Here is a 20743-nt window from a genome sequence, read left to right on the forward strand (position 1 = left end):
ATTTAAGATCTGAAAGTGTTCTCCCTGTTGCCAAAAATCTTAGTGTTGCCACCAGTCTTTGCTCTGGCGATATGGGTCTCCTTAAATTGGTGTTCTCCTTCTGGATGAGAGGGGTTACTAGTTGGAGCAGTTCCTGAAAAGTTGAATCATTCATACGAAGAAAATTCTTGAAATCATCTGGGTTGTTGTCCCGTATCTCCTGTAGCAGGGGCATATGAGAGAACGTGTCTCTCCTCTTGAACCAAACAAGATCTACTCTTTCTCCTTCTTTCTCTTTGGTTCCGTACCAGCAGTCTTCTTGCCACAGCAATCAGGAGAAGTGCAGTTGCTTGTTCTTGTACTACTGTAGCCATTGTAGGTTTACAAATAGGAATGAAGTAAGAGACAATGTAGCCTTCTGTTTTTATGTTGTTTTGGGAGTTAACTATAGTGAAAGCTCTGCCCCTTTATGCTAATGTCTTTGGTATCTCGTTACATTTCCCGCAAATGTCGCTGCAGTGTGTACGAAATTTAAATCATTGTTCACGACAACATGGCTGTAAAAAGTCGCTAAAGGGACGTCCGCTCTTCCCTTTATTGTCCTAAACAAGGGTAGTGTGTATGCAGTCCATGGACCGAGCGATCGGACCATCGGTCGCATGTAAAATCGCTCGGCATAAAAAGTTGGTCGAAATTTCTGTAGTGTGTACCCAGCTTTACACTGCCCCTGTCTATAGAGCCACAGGTCCCCGCAGCTGCCAAAAGTATAAAAATAGATAGATGTTCCCAAAAAAGAAAAGCATGCCATTCCCCCCGTCTGACTACTATTATCAGTAGCGCTGCCAGCCTACTGCTAGTTATGTGAAAATCGGGGAAAAATTTGTGTGGGGTCCCCCTGATTTTCATGCAACCAGCACTAGGCAACCAGCCCGGGGTGGGTGGTACTATAGCAGGGAGACAAGCGGCAGGAGTCCCCCTGCCATAATGACAACCAACCCCACACTGTTCAGTGCTGGGCGGGATTCCCTAGGGAGTGGGGTCTGCCGGAAAAAAACCAAGCAGGCTCCCCCTCTAGGAATAACCAGCCCAGTGCTGAAGGCACTAGGGCTATTCCTACCCCGTGGGCTGTGGGTAGTAGGGTAATATCAGCGAAAAAATGGACACCATTTTGATTTGTTGAACTCCAAGTCCCAACCAGGCCGGTCTGCCCTAAATAGTCTGGGCATGCTGATGCTTGTATAACTACAAGCACCAGCATACCCATGGCAGCCAGGTCCCACGCTGTCATGGGAAAAACCCTTATACTATAAACAGAGCTTGCACCTGTGCTAAACTCATAACGTATCAGGGCTTGTATTTGATGTAAGCTAAGTTTGCGGCATCTGAAATGAGGGTTTATTTTTCTAACCAAGCATGTTCCAGATTGGATTTATAAATTGGGGGTCCCCCTGACCCGAAGCAAGAAGACTTCAATCAACATGTATTTACCAAAGGGGGGTCCTTCTGACCCGCAAAACCGAAGATTGTTTACAAGCATGGACGTTTAGAAATACAAGTTATTTGGGACATGGTTTACAAGCAAATTTGGATTGAAAGCTGCTGACAAAAGAAGAAGTCAGACCGGTGAGTATATTGGGTTTTATTATTTTTAATAAACATATGTGGTATGAATTTATTTTACATTTTGTTTTGTGAAACTACAGGTCACAGCCAGGCATGGGTGTCAGGGCATGTTGGTACTTGTGGTTCTCCAAATGCCAGCATGACCTGGCTGCCATGGGTATGTTGGAGTTTGTAGCTATACAAGCAACAGCATGCCCAGACTGTTTAGGGCAGGCCGGCCTGGCTGGGACCTGTAGTTTCACAAATCAAAATGGCATCTGTTTGTTTTTTTTACTAATTCATCGCTATTATTACCCTACTACCCACAGCCCACAGGAGTAGGAAGAGCCCTAGTGCTTTCAGTACGGGGCTTATTATTCCTAGAGAGGGGGGGGGGCGCATGTTTTTTTTGCGGACCCCACTCCATAGGGAGTCCAGCCCAGCGCTGAACAGCCTGGAGTTGGTATGTCATTATGACAGGGGGAACCCTGCCGCTTGTCCCCCTGCTATGGTGCCAACCACCCAGGCTGGTTTGCCTAGTGCTGGTTATGTGAAAATTGAGGGGGACCCAGTGCAATTTTTTTCCCATATTTCACGTAACCAGCAGTAGGCTGGCAGCACTAGGGTTAATAGCACTTGGACGGGGGGACCCCACACTCTTTTTTTAAAAAATTGTATCTATATTTACACTTTTGACAGCCGCCGGACCTCCGGCTGTATAGGCAGGGGAGTATGACAGTGATGTATTTATTAATCATGCAGCTAGGAAGCAGCGTGTTGTATCTAGCGATTTTTAAAGCAAACTCGCAGCTTCATACATTTGAGACTTGTATAGCTAGAGTGGCAAGCAGTCGGGACTTCGATCTCTATCGATTTTGGAAATGGCGATTCTGACAGAAAAACATCTCTGGCGATTTTATATAAAATCTCACTTTAATACATCCTATTATATACCAGATTGGCTTCAGGTATATTGGAAACAGGGGAGGGCTGGCAGACTTTAGCCCGGGGGGTAAGCACACAGCACTGGCCCATAAGTAGCGGCCCATCCTTAAAGGGTGGTTTTTGGTACAATATATATTTATCTATATACAAAGAGGCTATTTGTGTTGCTTAATCCATATATATATATATATATATATACATATATATATATTTATATATATATATATATATATATATATATATATACATATATATATATATATATATATATATATATATATATTTATATATATATATATATATATATATATATATATATATATATATATATATATATATATTTATGCCCAGGCCCAGAGGTGGATTAAGGCTCTGGGGGGCCTGGGCACTTTGGACAGGGTAACCCCCTATGATGTAGCATGGTTATTATTTTGGAGAAAAAATACACAGGCAATACTGTGTGCACTACTGTTAGGTGCACACAGTTCTGCCTTCACAAGCAGTACACAGTGAAGTGGGAGATACCTCCCAACTGTCCTAAGCAAAACAGCCACCCAAATTCAGGACTGTCCCACCAGATTCAGGACAGTTGGCAGACTGTCCTGCCCTCTCCTACCTGTTCTTGTCACTGTCACCACTTGTGGCTGCTGGTTACTTTGGCTCTGGATCCTTAGAGGTTCTATTTGGTAAAAAAAAATAAAAAAATGGGTACATGAAATTTAGAAAACTTCAACAATCGCTGGCATTAAATCAATATATCACCCAAGTTTTATAATTAGGCCCCCCTTTTGCCCACATGCTTTAGCCACACATGTCCCCCTCTGCCTAGCACCTTTAGTCACACATGTTCCCCTCTGTCCCAGCACCTTTAGTCACACATGTCCCCCTCTGTCCCAGCACCTTTAGTCACACATGTCCCCCTCTGTCCCAGCACCTTTAGTCACACATGTCCCCCTCTGTCCCAGCACCTTTAGTCACACATGTCCCTCTTTGCCCAGCACCTTTAGTCACACATGTCCCCTCTGTCCCAGCACCTTTAGTCACACATGTCCCCTCTGTCCCAGCACCTTTAGTCACACATGTCCCCTCTCTGTCCCAGCACCTTTAGTCACAAATGTCCCCTCTGTCCCAGCACCTTTAGTCACACATGTCTCCCTCTGTCCCAGCACCTTTAGTCACACATGTCTCCCTCTGTCCCAGCACCTTTAGTCACACATGTCTCCCTCTGTCCCAGCACCTTTAGTCACACATGTCCCCTCTGTCCCAGCACCTTTAGTCACACATGTCCCTCTCTGCCCAGCACCTTTAGTCACACATGTCCCCTCTGTCCCAGCACCTTTAGTCACACATGTCCCCTCTGTCCCAGCTACTTTAGTCACACATGTCCCCTCTGTCCCAGCACCTTTAGTCACACATGTCCCCTCTCTGTCCCAGCACCTTTAGTCACACATGTCCCCTCTGTCCCAGCACCTTTAGTCACACATGTCCCCTCTGCCCCAGCACCTTTAGTCACCCATGTCCCCACTGTCCCAGCACCTTTAGTCACACATGTCCCCTCTGTCCCAGCACCTTTAGTCACACATGTCCCCCTCTGTCCCAGCACCTTCAGTCACACATGTCCCCTCTGTCCCAGCACCTTTAGCCACACATGTATCCCTCTCTGCCCAGCACCTTTAGTCACACATGTCCCCTCTGTCCCAGCACCTTTAGTCACACATGTCCTCTCTGTCCCAGCACCTTTAGTCACACATGTCCCCTCTGTCCCAGCACCTTTAGTCACACATGTCCCCTCTCTGTCCCAGCACCTTTAGTCACACATGTCCCCTCAGTCCCAGCACCTTTAGTCACACATGTCCCCTATCTGTCCCAGCACCTTTAGTCACACATGTCTCCCTCTGTCCCAGCACCTTTAGTCACACATGTCCCCTCTGTCCCAGCACCTTTAGTCACACATGTCCCCTCTGTCCCAGCACCTTTAGTCACACATGTCCCCTCTCTGTCCCAGCACCTTTAGTCACACATGTCCCCTCTGTCCCAGCACCTTTAGTCACACATGTCTCCTCTGTCCCAGCACCTTTAGTCACACATGTCTCCCTCTGTCCCAGCACCTTTAGTCACACATGTCCCCTCTATCCCAGCACCTTTAGTCACACATGTCCCCTCTCTGTCCCAGCACCTTTAGTCACACATGTCCCCTCTGTCCCAGCACCTTTAGTCACACATGTCCCCTCTCTGTCCCAGCACCTTTAGTCACACATGTCCCCTCTGTCCCAGCACCTTTAGTCACACATGTCCCCTCTCTGTCCCAGCACCTTTAGTCACACATGTCCCCTCTGTCCCAGCACCTTTAGTCACACATGTCCCCTCTGTCCCAGCACCTTTAGTCACACATGTCCCCTCTATCCCAGCACCTTTAGTCACACATGTCCCCTCTGTCCCAGCACCTTTAGTCACACATGTCCCCTCTCTGTCCCAGCACCTTTAGTCACACATGTCCCCTCAGTCCCAGCACCTTTAGTCACACATGTCCCCTATCTGTCCCAGCACCTTTAGTCACACATGTCTCCCTCTGTCCCAGCACCTTTAGTCACACATGTCCCCTCTGTCCCAGCACCTTTAGTCACACATGTCCCCTCTGTCCCAGCACCTTTAGTCACACATGTCCCCTCTGTCCCAGCACCTTTAGTCACACATGTCCCCTCTCTGTCCCAGCACCTTTAGTCACACATGTCCCCTCAGTCCCAGCACCTTTAGTCACACATGTCCCCTATCTGTCCCAGCACCTTTAGTCACACATGTCTCCCTCTGTCCCAGCACCTTTAGTCACACATGTCCCCTCTGTCCCAGCACCTTTAGTCACACATGTCCCCTCTGTCCCAGCACCTTTAGTCACACATGTCCCATCTCTGTCCCAGCACCTTTAGTCACACATGTCCCCTCTGTCCCAGCACCTTTAGTCACACATGTCTCCTCTGTCCCAGCACCTTTAGTCACACATGTCTCCCTCTGTCCCAGCACCTTTAGTCACACATGTCCCCTCTATCCCAGCACCTTTAGTCACACATGTCCCCTCTCTGTCCCAGCACCTTTAGTCACGCATGTCCCCTCTGTCCCAGCACCTTTAGTCATACATGTCCCCTCTCTGACCCAGCACCTTTAGTCACACATGTCCCCTCTGTCACAGCACCTTTAGTCACACATGTCTCCCTCTGTCCCAGCACCTTTAGTCACACATGTCTCCCTCTGTCCCAGCACCTTTAGTCACACATGTCCCCTCTCTGTCCCAGCACCTTTAGTCACACATGTCCCCTCTGTCCCAGCACCTTTAGTCACACATGTCCCTCTCTGCCCAGCACCTTTAGTCACACATGTCTCCCTCAGTCCCAGCACCTTTAGTCACACATGTATCCCTATACCCTGCAGCTTTAATCCACCCTTCCTCTTACCTTTTTGTACACGAGTGGCTCCAGGGACAGAGAGAACTGCTGCAGCTCTGCACAGACCATAGAGTTCCAGCAGCCCCGCCTACACTTCCTACAATTTGACCACAGAGGTCACATGACCCTGTGATGTAGCTGTTACTGAGATGGGATGGAGACAGCCTTTGCGGTCTGTGCAGGGGCTGTCACATCGCAGAGTACTCACTGCAGCCGGATCATTCATTCACAGAATATACAATATTCTGTGAATGAATGATGCGGCTGCAGTGAGTACTCTGCGATGTGACAGCCCCTACACAGACCGCAAAGGCTGTCTCCATCACATTACCACTGGACCACCAGGCGGCCCAAAATACTGTTATTCTGTCCGGCCCGGGTGCCATCTGCCCCCCGGGCCAGCCCGCCCGATTGGAAACACAGACCCTAGTGTCCCTTTAATTTAAAGATCGTTTGGTGCACAAATTTATATATTTTTTTATTAAGAATTAAACAATTTACTTGTGGGAGTGTACATTGTCACTTCAGCATACAAGTCCTTGTGAATGAGACAGACATAATAAATTATTGTATTGTTTTGCTATGTAAAACTGGACACATGAACTGCATGTTTGTGAATGATCAAACACAGGCATACAGAATGCCTCTGGACTGATTGTAATGCAACTTATCATCATTATGTGTATTTCACAGCAGTCTGCAAGATTATCGGTTGGGCAGCAATGAGCCAAAACCCAAAGAAGAACATGCAGCTAAAGTACCCCCAGGCTTGCTGCATTTTAATTCAGTTATCAACTGGATTGGGAAGCTGAGGATACAAGATAAGTATTTCAACCGTATCACATTGTAAACATGTAATTAGTGTGAGTAGTGTTGGATGTTGTTGTTCTGCGGACCCTACCTTGTGACTACATCCTAGGTTCCCTAACTGTGCGCCGCGGCTCCGTCATAGGGGTGCCGTGGCCAGGAAGAAGTAAAAGAAAAAAACCCCAAAACTTACCAATCCGGCGGCGCCCGGGACCCAGCAACCTTCTCCCTCCTCGCTTCTGACATCACGCCCAACATATTCAGTGAGCAGCGGCAGGAGAGAGGATGCTGGGTCCCGGGCGCTGCAGGATTGGTAAGATTTTCTTTTTTTTTTTCTTTCTGTCCCCGGTGGGATACAGAGGGGGCAGAGTTAGGGCGGACAGTGCAGATGCAGAGGGGGCAGAAAGGATGCAGAGGGGGCAGAGCGAGGGGGCACAGCGTGGATGCAGAGGGGGCAGAAAGGATGCAGAGGGGGCAGAGCGAGGGGGCACAGCGCGGATGCAGAGGGAGCAGAGTGTGGATGCAGAGGACACAGAGTATGTGGATGCAGAGGGGCACAGAGTGTGTGGATGAAGTGGGCAGAGTGTGTGGATGAAGGGGGGCACAGTGTGTGTTAGCTGTAAATTATTCTTTGACAGAAATATAATTGAAAAAAATATATATAGAAATATTCTTTTCCCTTGGATTTATGAGTATTATTTTTGCATACAACTAAATTAGTATCTCTGTCCTGACCTAAATACTTATGACGTTATTTTGACTACTTATAAAACGGGACTGCTCGATAATTATTTTGGAGAGGTGCCTTGAAAAAATTATGGAAACTCTAAGGGTGCCGCGAACTGCAAAAGTTTGGGAACCACTGCCATGGGGGACACCTTGGGAGCACAAAATCTACACTATTGGGCCAATTGCCCAACATCACTGCAGATATCTCAGTGTGTGTGGCCAGCAATACTCTTGATAACAGTCACACCTTATCTACATATTTCTTACCAATGGGAAAAACAGGATACTCTAGCCGATAAGTAAATTATGTAACTTGTAACCATTTAAAACAGCACCCCATAAGCATTCTTAGTTTGATTGATGTTACAGCGTGGAGTTATGGAAGCAGCATAATAGTGCCCAAGAAAGCCACTACTTTGATTAATTGGAAATATGTAAATAATCTGGCCTGTCATAAAGAATCATTCAAAAATTAATCAAAAACAGTGCAGTCTGACCGCACAAGAAATGAAGATCTTATTTGTTACAATGCATGTACTTAATTTCTGGAAATTTTGCAGAACACTTAGGGCTAGATTTACTAAGCTGCGGGTTTGAAAAAGTGGGGATGTTGCCTATAGTAACCAATCAGATTCTAGCTGTCATTTTGTAGAAGGTACTAAATAAAAGCTAGAATCTGATTGGTTGCTATAGGCAACATCCCCACTTTTTCAAACCCGCAGCTTAGTAAATCTAGCCCTTAAGGTTTATGCACACTATAAAGGGTAATGAGGTCTTTTTTGCTCCTGCCTTTTGATGGTTTAAAAAAATCATGTAAGTTTTAGCTTTGAGACATTTTCCTACATTATGGAATCAAAATGGATTTATTAATTTTTAACCAATGATCAACACAGAATACTTTCTTTTGTGAATTTCTGGCAAGTCTTAGTTCTAAAAAGAGAATCTCATCTGAGTGTGCTTCACGCTATAATATTGGCCTGACACTTCATAGCACTGAACAGCCGGATAGTTTAGATTTGGCCACATGTGTATGTACATGTATGGCCAAACCAAACATAGACACAGACACAGGGAAGAGCAGGCAGAGTGGCTGGAAAAAACTGTGTGTGGCCACATGTTAGTATAAAATACCCATTTATTATTTTTCAAGTTACACACCATTTTATTCACTCCAAAACAATCAAATGTACAAATAAAATAACAGTATACATAAAGTTGTAACATAAACATATAATAAATAGGTCTTGAAAAAATATTTAAAAAAAATATGGCTTGCATTTGTCAGATAGGATGCTGTGCATTGTTTGCACCTGCATCACATCACACTTCTAGTATTTGAGGCTTATTTCCAAAGTGGACTGTTTGCACCCCAGCATAGCGAAGAAGGGAACTAATTGGTACATGGCTGTATCTATTCATGTCACGGTGCAGAAAATGGACTCTGTTACCTGCAGTGAAAAACAGAAGTGAAAAAACATCATTCTAAGGGGCATTGTCACTCAAACTCAAAAAGCATTCACTTTAAGTTATTGTTTAATTAATTCATATTGCTAAAATACCCCTTTCATTGTTATTATAACAGTATTTAACAATTCCTGATCACAGTAATCATAAAGACTGCATTTTTATGTGCTTTGCGTTTACCTAATCTGTAAAATGCAAATGTAGTATAGAAAGCTACAATCCCCAAAATGCATTGCGGCTATTCGCTGTACTGGAAATAATGCAATCAATAAGAAAACATGCTCTTGCATTGCATAACATAATCCCATGAACGTTGCAGAATATTTATAGAAGGATGAATGCAAATTCCCTACATTGGGTTGCTAACTTAAGCACAGCTTATTCCAATTTTGAAAAGTTTAAAAGTATACAATTTTCCATATTCTTACAGGCATTAAAATGTTTGAATTTGTATGTAACCCTGTTATTATATGTAACCATGGTCGGATTGGCCATATACCTTATTGGGAGATTTCCAGGTAGACCGCCGACCCCTATAACATTATGAGCCCACTTGGGGCAGGGCAGGCTCATCCAGTTCGCATTTGGGCCGCCATATTTGATGGCTGGACTGCTTGCTGTTTGTTGCTTTACAGAGATAGTGCGCAGCCATTTACACAAGCAGTCCTGCCTATTGTTATGTGTTTGTGTGTCCCCACCCCAGCCTCCTCCGCTCCCACCAGCTTTCTCCATTGGCCCAGGACTTTGCACTGCACAGTCCTAGCACAAGCAAGAAGGTAGAATGCAAGATTCAATGTAAGTAGCTTCTTCTCTTCTTCCCTGTCCACCTCTTTGTGTGTGTGCACCTCCGTCCCCCCTCCTTTGAGTGTGCACGCCTCTGTCTCCCCTCCTTTGAGTGTGCACGCCTCTGTCTCCCCTCCTTTGTGTGTGTGCACGCCTCTGTCTCCCCTCCTTTGTGTGTGTGCACTTCTGTCCCCCCTCCTTTGTGTGTGTGCACTTCTGTCCCCCCTCCTTTGAGTGTGCACGCCTCTGACCCCCCCTTCTTGGAGTGCACACCTCTGCCCCCCTCCTTGGAGTGCGTGCACCTCTGTCCCTCCCTCTTTTGTGTGCATGTGCCTGTTCACCCTTCATTTGTGTGTGTGCACCTTTGGCTCTTCCTTTGTGTGTGCACCTCAGTCTCCTCCTTCGTGTTTACACATCTGTCCCCATCTTTTGTGTGCACTCCTCTGTCCCCTGCTCTTTTGTGTGTGCGCGCCTCTGTCACCCCCCCTTTGTGTGTGTGCGTCTCTATCCCCCCTTACTTTGAGTGTGTGTCCCCCTTGATGTGTGCGCACGCCTCTGTCCCCCCTCCTTTGTGTATGTGCACAACAGTCTCCAATTTTGTATGTGAAGCATTTTCTCGCCATCTGTCTCTCTCTCTGTGTTTCTCTCTCCCTAGTTGTTGTCTGTCTCCAAATTATGGGTGCCTGTCATTTCTCCCCCTTTGTGTGTATGTGTCCATTTATCATCTCCTCTGCCACCCCTCCTTTTTTCTCCCATCTGCGCCCACAACACACTTGGACAACAACTTTTCCCCCTCGTCTTTCACTTCTCCTCTATTCCCCTATTATAGTCTGAACACTTTATTGTATCCAATCTCCTACTCTTCAGCATGTCCTCAGTTTTGAAGTGTGGGTGGTAATACAACCTGTAGACAAACAAATCTTCTGAATGTTGAGTATGCATATATTGTGGAAGGCGGTGACCTGTCCATTTATGTGGTAAAGTTACTTAGGACATGTCACAGGGGCAATGTCATGATGCGAGGGGAGGGGGAATAGAGAGAAGTGGGAAGTCACAGACTGTGATTATATACTGGGTACCCAAGAACACAGAGTAGTGAAGTGAGGCTCCTATCAAAATTGTGCAGGAAGACTGAAGTGTCACCTGAAGTACACCTTTAGATAAAACAAAGTTCATACATCCAATTTCTTAATTGTAAGTCATATTTCGACATGCCCATATGTAAATGTGCCAGCATGACTATTTTATCAGGGAGACATATGTGTGGTCTAGTGTTTCTCGCTTAAATTTTCACTGATTTGTCCTGGGCTAAATTATTTGATGTATAACAAGTCTTTCTACATTAATTATTTGAGACCAGGTTATTTAAGTCAAAAAAATAAGTGGAAAACACTAGATCAGGCAAAAATGTCTCCCTGATGAAATGGGTCATACTGCCTGTAGGTTTGTGGAACACTACTGATCAGGCTGAGCACATTGTAGTTGCTTATGCTACGTAACTGTGATCCATGATAAATCACATTCACACAATATGCATATTGTTTCTTTTTGTTCCAGTTTGCTATAATTTTGAATAAACACTTCAATAATTAAAATGATGACTTGAGTGTACCAAAACGCCCTTCGGCTGAGAACTGCAAAAAACAAGTGGGACCCAGGTACACCCATCTACTGTTTGGAGAAGTCTGGCCAGAAGTGGTCTTCATGGAAGAACTGCGGCCAAAAAGTCATACATTCGACGTGGAAACAAGGCCAAGCGACTCAACTACGTACGAAAACATAGGAACTGGGGAGCAGAAAAATGGCAGCAGGTACTCTGGACTGAAGAGTCAAAATTTTAAATATTGGGCTGTAACTCAATACTGAGTGTCTGCAGGCAAAAGTGAAGCATGGTAGAGGTTCCTTGCAAGTTTGGGGCTGCATTTCAGCAAATGGAGTTGGGGATTTGGTCAAGATTAATGGTGTCCTCAATGCTGAGAAATACAGGCAGGTACTTATCCATACAATCATACAATACCATCATGGAGGTGTCTGATTGGCTCCAAATTTATTCTGCAGCAGGACCCCAGACATACAGCCAATGTCATTAATAACTATATTCATTGTAAAGAAGAACAAGGAGTCCAGAAAGTGATGATATCGCATCCACAGACCCCTGATCTCCACATCATCGAGTCTGTCTGGGATTACATGAAGAGAAAGAAGCATTTGCGCAAGACTACATCCACAGAAGATTTGTGGTTAGTTCTCCAAGATGTTTGGAACAATCGCCCTGTCGAGTTCCCTCAAAAACTGTGTGTAAGTGAACCTAGAAGAATTGATGCATTGATGCTGTTTTGAAGGGAAAGGGTGGTCACACCAAATATTTATTTCTCTTCTGTTCATTCACTTTGCATTTTGTTAAGTGATCAAAATAAACTCTTAACACTTCTATTTTTGAAAGCATTTTTTCCACACCTGCCTAAAACTTTTGGACATTACTGTGTATATATATAATTATCAACAAAAACATGCAGCACTTAGGGATTTTGGAAAAAACATAGTGTTTCAATATCATACTATATACTGTACTAATACAAATCCACGTACAGAATAAAAGTTGACGTTTCAAAATGTCAAGGCATACATTACACACCTGAAGCTGCAAGATCTTACCTGCTATAAATAGTTCCAAAAGACACCAAACTACCATAACCGCTTGTGTAGAAAGCAGTAGCGACTAACTGGCACTTGTGTACCCCAGGCAAGCCAATGGCATGTTTAGAGATTAATCCGCGTATGCAGCAACCCAAAGTGCAGAGGTTGCATCGAACGTGTTGTTTAAGACTGGGACTAGAAAAACCTAACGTTAAAACAGTTGAGCAGCGGGTGCCAAAACGATAACGAGAAACTAAGAGTATAATGGGCTACTGAAATCAGGGTTTGTAATATTACATTAACCTCCTTCTGCGATTGGGTTGCCTGGGACACACAGGAAGTGACACTTGGCTGCTCCTCCCCTCTACACATGGAATTTGGCATCATTTGTACATGTAAGTGTGTGTTAGAACATTACAGTATACAACATACTATGATGGAAGTGGGGATAAGCAAATAAGATTTATGAGTGGAGCATCGCTACAATCATGTAAGCTCCAAACAAAACAATTCTTTACACACCTGGGCCTACTATTAATGCTCCACCTTGTTGTGCTGGGTCCCCTTGAAAATCAAATGCTGGACTTTTCATGGCTCTCCAAATACTTTTAATGCTTCCAGTGACGAAGTTCGATTTCACATGGGGACTTCCTGCTAAAATATCACACAATTATGTTCACCCACTGCGCAGCAACACACAAAGTATATTGCTGTTGGTGGACTTCTAATATTACTCCGCTCCAATTGAAAAAACGCTTCAAATACAAATAGCAATTGAAATGAGCAGGCAGCACGTACTAATATTTTTTATACCGTCAAGTTCTAGTATTTATGATTGCAAAACTAGAACTCACAGATGCAAAATGGAATATTGACAGATGGATGATAGTTTGGCACTTTATGCATAGACATAGGAAGGTCTGCAGGCAATGTAATGCTAATAACAGATTCAATTATAATTCAATGTATTGATTATATGATAAAAATTACAGTGCAGTTCCACCTTACATGGGCCATGATAAATAATGTGCATGAGTAAGTACAAGTGTACTGAACTTGGATAGGGCCACATTCAGGGATGGTCCAATGCTGTATGCTGTTTCTATAAGATGGTGGACGTAGGAATAAAGGACATTGTCTCATGGGGGTAAATGTATCAAGCTGAGAGTTTTCCGGCGGGTTGGAAAAACCAATCAGATTCTAGCTATCATTTATTTAGTACATTCTACAAAATGATAGCTAGAATCTGATTGGTTGCTATAGGAAACATCTCGACTATTCAAACCCACCGGAAAACTCTCAGCTTGATACATTTACCCCCTGGAGTGAACACATTTTCAATGCCTGCAGTCATTGTTTTAGATGGACCATAAATAGCAGTTAATTTATTTGTGGTCATAGCTATTTCTGATAAGGCAACAAAGGGTGTTTAAAACGTGTTAACTACAAAGATGCAGTGCAAGAAGCAGCACATAGACACATAAATAGATGCTTTTCAAACATGAGCTTTAAACCCCCCCCCCCAAAAAAAACAACCTCTTGCATAAAGTTGGATCCACAGATCAGAGGGAGAATATAGCAAAGACTATGAATGACCCTTGATTCAATGCCAAGACACTAATTAACCTGTTGTTCATTAGTCACAGAGTTATATTTTATACCTCTGTGACTAATCTCACTACGTATCAGTGAAATGGAAAATCGTTTCTAACTACTTAGTGTACTGACAGAAATTTCAGATTGTTGATTTATGGGGTCATATTCAATTAAGGTAGATCGTGGTTACAAGCGGACTGCACACTTCCCATTACCACAACGTTGTGGATTTCCATTCGCACCCCATAGGGTTGCAAAGGGAAATCCGCGATGTTGCGGTACTGTATTGGCACTTTATGTGCGCTGCCGGGGGCGTAACTGCGATCTGCCTTCTTAATTGAATATGTCCCATGGACTGATATGGCTTTCAATTGGTAGCATAGTAAATTAAATATATTTTTTATTTTAAATGCTGCATTACCACCTAAATGGCACTATATTTTAATTTTCACATTTAAAATGGCTGCAGAGGGGAATGTTAGCGGAAGGAACAATGAGGAGCTGCAATCTCACACCCCTTCTCCGCAGTGTCCCCAGGGCCGGATTAAGGGAAGGGAGGCCCCCGGGCTAAGGATACTGTGAGGGCCCCCCCATGAGGCCCCCCAGCCATGAGGCCCATTCCCCTGTGACCTTACCTCATTTCGTAGTTCCACTCCCTGTAGCAATTACGCAGCGCACAGTAATCTCTTTACTGAGAAGATCTTGTGAGAGTGAGACTATGAGTCATAGTCTCACTATCACGAGATCTCCTCGGTAAGGAGATTACTGCACGCCGCGTAAGTCGTACAGTTACAGCAGGCAACTAACAGCATAACATTTGCTGTTAGCTGCCTGCCATTTTCCTTGAACAGGTGACAGTCGGAGCAGGGGGCGGGGACGCCACCAACCCGATGAATGCCTGTGGGCCCCCCAGCTGCCCGAGGCCCCTGGGCTGTAGCCCCTTTAGCCCTATTGTTAATCCGGCTCTGAGTGTCCCACAGCCACGGTTTTCAGCTGGAGACAAGCCACTAAGCCCCAGGAAAAACAGGAAGAAACAGGTGAGGTATTGGTTGTAATGCAGTTATTTTGACAGTAAATAGTACACCAGAAAATTACTCAATGAGTACGGTATGTCACAGGAACTAGAATCAAAAGTAAGTTTTAATGCAAGTTTTATTAAATCTTTTGTGTGGGAAATAATTGAGATTCGGTGCACTCTCAGTGACACTACTACAAACTGAGTGACATGACAAGTCTAATAAAAGAATGGAAGCAGATCTTTGTTGTCAGCTAAGTGTCATTAAATCACTCACTGAGGATGGGATTGTGGGGATTAGCTGGGACGATGAAGAGCACATACAGTTGTGATAACTTGCTTAACTCAAGAGGTCAAGGTGAATTCAGATGTCTGAGACCTTCTGGCTATGCCGCTGATCATTCCCATGTGGTATAACATTGCATTAGGTAGTTTACACACACACACACACACACACAAATAAACAATACCTGATGCGGTAAATGTTTCCCCTGTTTTCATACCCAGCTTTTTATAGATATCTCTGTCAGTATCAACATATATTTCGTGAGGATATCCTGTTAAGGAGCAAAATTGCTGGAAAATACAGAGAAGAAAATGTTAAACCATTGTTTCCTGGGTATACACAAGTGGGTGTTCAAGCTGTTACATGAAATACATGGCATTCTTTCCTGTTTGATATAATGCTTGGATCTGTCACGTGACAACTCACAAATTTACTTCAAGCATACATCTAGATGTATAAAGCATCAATTCTTTAATAGTAAATAAAGTATCTTGTAACCTAATAGGCATTTTTCTGAGCTGTACCCCTGCAAACCATTATTTCCTTTTCAACATCTTTCTGCAGGGCTCAAAGTATTGTTGCCAGTCACACTCAGGCTCTCAATATGTCATGTGAATGTAGAGGGTGAGAAGAGGGGGTGAACTTACAGTACTTAGTCAGATCTCTCATAGGCATTCTAAAGCCTCTCTATTCACTACATTATGTGCCATGTGACTGTGGTTGCCTTGGTAGTCCATGACACTGCATAATTATAAATCATTAATAGCAGTCTGAAGAAACAACCTAAGGACAAATTATAAATACCAACATTTTTCTTACAGTCTGCCACAATGATTACTGTTAAAAAAAAACATTTTTTATATGGGACTGCTGCTTTAAATGTGGCAGTCATCAAGGGTCAAATTGTAATCATACCATAAGATTTATTGTGTCACACTGAAGGACAGTCTAAACCAACCACAATTTCCATTGCTATAGGAGGAGCATGCTGTAACTCTTAGTTCCACAACAGCAGGGCTGCTAGGAATTACCTTGATCTGGTCTACTTTTCATGTGTTTTATATTCAGAAAAGGAGAGAATGAAATGAGCACTAAGGAGTATATTTATCAAACTTTCTAAAAAGAAAAACTGGAGGTTTTGCCCAATGCAACAATCAGATTCTAGATATCATTTTCTAGAACAATGGTGGGTAACAGACCACCGATCCTTCACCTGCAGCCCCTTAGCCAGGCTGCTTCTGATCTCATGAGAACGTTGTCTTCCATATCAAGTGACCTCCTCCGTAATGTGGAAGACCCAGAGGAGGGAGTGCACTGTGTGGCCCTTCACCTCTTTCACATTACCCTTCACTGTTCTAGAATGTACTAGATAAATGATAGTTAGAATCTGACTGGTTGCTACGAGCAACATCTCCAGTTTTACTTTTTAGAAGGTTTGATAAATCTACTCCGAACAGATCATTTGGAAATGTGGCAAAAAAATCATATTTTGCATAAACTGATTTTATATTTTTATGTCCTTTGAAGCACTGCCTTAACGGCAAAGTCTCTAGAAATTAATTTTACAGTTTGACAACTGAGCTGTACAATGTAAAATAATCTCCACAAATGATCACAATAAATTATCTACACTTCTCATACACACATGCAGTATTATCTACTCTTACATACATACATGTAGTATTTATTAGTGTTTTGGTAGTTTTTTTTGTGAAAGGCAACTTGTATTTTAAGTTTTGTGGTTGTTTAAAGTTACTTTTGATAAACATTTATCTTAATATTTGATGTCAATTAAGGACTGACTCATACATGTACATGGTACATTAAAGGTAAACTAAACTAAAACAAAATCTAAAACAACCAACTAAACTGCTTGACTTGTCCACCTAAACCAAAGTAGCTTGTCAACATTAGTGTTGGTTACAATTAGTAAAACATGCAAAAATAATGATTTCTATAAAGCTTAGATTTTTGCGGTTAGATGACTGAGGTTTACAGTCAAACCAAACGGTCTCTATATAATTATTGATGGTTGTCAGGTATGCACATCAAATACATTACTTGTTATTTGAACAAAATGTAGGCAAAAGTTGTCTTTTTGATGCCAATAACAAATACTTTATATAATGTAATGGTAAATTATGTACATACCCCTTTATTCTCAAATAAAAAAGTCCAAGTTGAAAAATAGCAACTCCCTTTCATACCATATAATTCACAAAAGTGCAAACCTTATTAGAAATCTTAATATAGTCACTGCATGTAAATAATAATGTAAATATAAAAAGTTTATTTTCATATATAGATGCCTTTATAGGTTAAAATAAAGTGAAATAAAGAGAAATGTTACCTGTATATGTAGAAATGATGACTGCCCAATGACAACAAGTCTGACATCTGCTTTCTAAGCAATCAGAAATATGTTATAAATTAATGATACAACACGCCTTAATTATGGTTACAATGAAATATTACAGAATGATCTAAACAGTCAATTTATCATATGGGTAAACTATATAAAAACATATACAAGATAAATTCTCATTCATCAAGCTGGATACTGTTTCAGATATATATATATATATATATATATATATATATATATATATATATATATATATATATATATATATATATATCTATATCTATATCTATAATATAAATGTCTAGTGGCGTGTGTTAGTCTGTCTGTGTGTGTGTGTGGAAAAAATAAAACCAAGCTGCAGCGCCACCTGCTGGGCGGAGTTATACACTGACCTAAATTCTTAGTGTGTGTGGAAGAAAAAATTCAGAAAGGGCTGAAATTTGGTATACTAAGATGTTTTCAATTTGTTAATTTAATTTGTTAATTGTTAAAAGTGTTTATAAAGATTTTAAAAAAAAAAATATATATATTTCTTGAAGGAGAAGTGACAGTTGGGAGTGGTTGGTGGTTGCCGGGGGTGACAGTGGGGAGTGGTTGGTGGTTGAGGCCTGGGCTATGGCCCAAATGCATGACAAGAACCTTTTTAACACCTTAAGTAGCTTGATTTGACTAGAATGCATGAGTATCATGCACGGGTTAACTGACCTACTAAATTCTTAATGTGTGTGGGAAAAAAAACTCAAAAAGGGCTGAAATTTGGTATACTGACATTATTGACGAGTTGAGGGGTCAAACTCATTTTCGTGAGGTGATTTTACCTCATGAACACACATGTGTACAGTGGCGGATCCAGGGGGGTGCGATCGGGGCAATCAATGCATGACAAGAACCTTTTTAACACCTTAAGTAGCTTGATTTGACTAGAATGCATGAGTATCATGCACGGGTTAACTGACCTACTAAATTCTTAATGTGTGTGGGAAAAAAAACTCAAAAAGGGCTGAAATTTGGTATACTGACATTATTGACGAGTTGAGGGGTCAAACTCATTTTCGTGAGGTGATTTTACCTCATGAACACACATGTGTACAGTGGCGGATCCAGGGGGGTGCGATCGGGGCAATCAATGCATGACAAGAACCTTTTTAACACCTTAAGTAGCTTGATTTGACTATAATGCATGAGTATAATGCACGGGTTAACTTGTGTATATATATATATATATATATATATATATATATGTGTAGTAGCCTTATACAGTATGATATCTTGTTATGAAAATAATGAGGTTCATAATGAAAAAAATAAATAGAATCTGAGAAAATTGCTGTTATTGTATTGAGACGGCTAACCATACCTGTAGGAAACTTTTTGGAATTTTCGCCAAATCTTCCACATACTCTTTACAAGTGTAGCAAAGGAAATTCTGCAGAAAAAGGTTACATAATCTTTCAGTATCATAGCAACTGGTAAACAATCAATCACTGGTCACAATGCAGATTCACTTTTCCCAACATCCCCTTTTTCCATAATTCTACAATTCATAGTAAACGAGGGAAATACGTATATGATCAGACATAACAATAACACTTGTTTTGCTATATACGTGTCATGTATGCAATGGTTGTTTACACTTGAAAAGTACTTTTACAAGACCTGGCATAAGGCATGTTTTGCTGTGCCGCAGAGCTTACATCCAAGTCCCCCTCCTGACTTGTATAGAGATAGTTGGGTGTCCGGCCACTTACCCTCACGAACACTATGATCGCCTTTTTGTCTCTGTATAAGTCGCCAAATTGGAAACTCTTGCCGCTCCTGTCCCTCAGCAGGCAGCTTGCAGCTAGCTCCAGGTCCGGGTGGTACATGGAATCGTACAGGTCTATGCTGCTCTCCTCCATGTCCCTGCCTATTTGCTGGGTGATTGGGGTGATTTCTGAGGCCATGTTATGCTTCCTTCTTAAACTGGGTGGGATTCAGCCCGTCCTCCTTTCCAGCAAGAGCCGTGGAAGAAATGTTTTACTGCAGTTCTCCAATATGGGCGGCCCTTCCCTGGTTACTGCCTACATACAGTTAACTCTGTGTGACGCGACTAACTGTGACCTACCGTGCGTACTATTACCTTACATACCACTGCAAAGCGGTGGTTGGGAGACGGATGCACACATAAAATGAATGTATTTCCCAATAGCACAAAAAAAGAATTACTTTTATCATGCAGCTGTCAACATAGGCAAGTCTGGTGTGGCGATTACAAGTGTATGGAACAAGTTGAAAACCCAAAACAATATTGTATACTAGCTTTTTTATAAAACTTTACACATATCATTTTTACCGACACATTTTTTTTTTTTTACATAATTCTAAATTGTATTCAAAATTGAAAGTAGTAGCCAGCTCATAAGTGAATCAAGGTTGTTAAAAGTGAGTGCCGATAACTTCAGTTCCAAAATATCGGTGTGCTCAATAATATGAAATTAATTCTGTCAGAGGCGGTCAGGGCCTGATTAAGGGTTCTGGCCGTCCTAGGCTAATACGGCCGCAGCGCCCCCCCCCCCCCCTCCTCCGAATATATAGGTGTATAGGAACACTCCTGAATATGAATGTTCAGGTGTATTCTCCAGCATTCAAATTTAGACAGATTGTGCCATTGTCTCTTACCTGTCCTTGCTCTTCTCTCTTGCAACTTTGTTATCCCCCCGCTGGCTTCTGGAAAGTCGGCGTCCTGTTTTGAAAATGCAAAAATGTATTATAATGCAAACCCTGAATGATAAGGCCCTTTAGTTAAAACAAAACACTCCATTATGGCCAGCTAAAAGTACCCCATTGGACAGGCATATATAAGCAATATCTGAATATTTGTTGTCAATCAAATACAAACCTCTACCAGCCCCATCTCACTAATATTTAGTATTCTAGTGATTGCTGAGACCACCCATGTGACCACCACACAATCATGAGATTCTGCCCCCCAAAGCTGCTCTATTTTTTAAATACCCCCTGCAGCCATTTTACTTAACCACAAACCCCCCACAGCCATTTTCCTTAACCCCTGCTGCAGCCATTTTCTTTACCTCCCACCCTGCATCCACCCCCCTTGC

The 20743-nt window shown here is 42.6% G+C and overlaps 1 protein-coding gene across 4 annotated transcripts; it reads right to left on the minus strand.

Moving 5' to 3' along the window:
* Positions 1 to 8618: 8618 nt before the first annotated feature.
* On the minus strand, positions 8619 to 19709 carry PRXL2C (peroxiredoxin like 2C). Of its 4 annotated transcripts, none has more exons than XM_075211112.1 (6): positions 19340 to 19709; positions 19003 to 19071; positions 17631 to 17684; positions 15465 to 15570; positions 12906 to 13034; positions 8619 to 8947 (listed from the first exon to the last, which is right to left on the minus strand). In XM_075211112.1, the coding sequence occupies exons 1-6, from the start codon at positions 19586 to 19588 to the stop codon at positions 8820 to 8822; spliced, it is 735 nt and encodes a 244-aa protein (XP_075067213.1). In that variant the 5' UTR covers positions 19589 to 19709; the 3' UTR covers positions 8619 to 8819. The 4 variants fall into 4 exon arrangements, with proteins under 4 accessions (XP_075067213.1, XP_075067212.1, XP_075067215.1 ...); XM_075211111.1 differs by having other exon boundaries at positions 8621 to 8947; positions 12906 to 13037; XM_075211114.1 differs by having other exon boundaries at positions 8623 to 8947; positions 19394 to 19709.
* Positions 19710 to 20743: the final 1034 nt, after the last annotated feature.

Source organism: Mixophyes fleayi, chromosome 1 (genome assembly GCF_038048845.1).
Source record: "Mixophyes fleayi isolate aMixFle1 chromosome 1, aMixFle1.hap1, whole genome shotgun sequence".
In the NCBI taxonomy this organism is placed as follows: Eukaryota; Metazoa; Chordata; class Amphibia; order Anura; family Limnodynastidae; genus Mixophyes; species Mixophyes fleayi.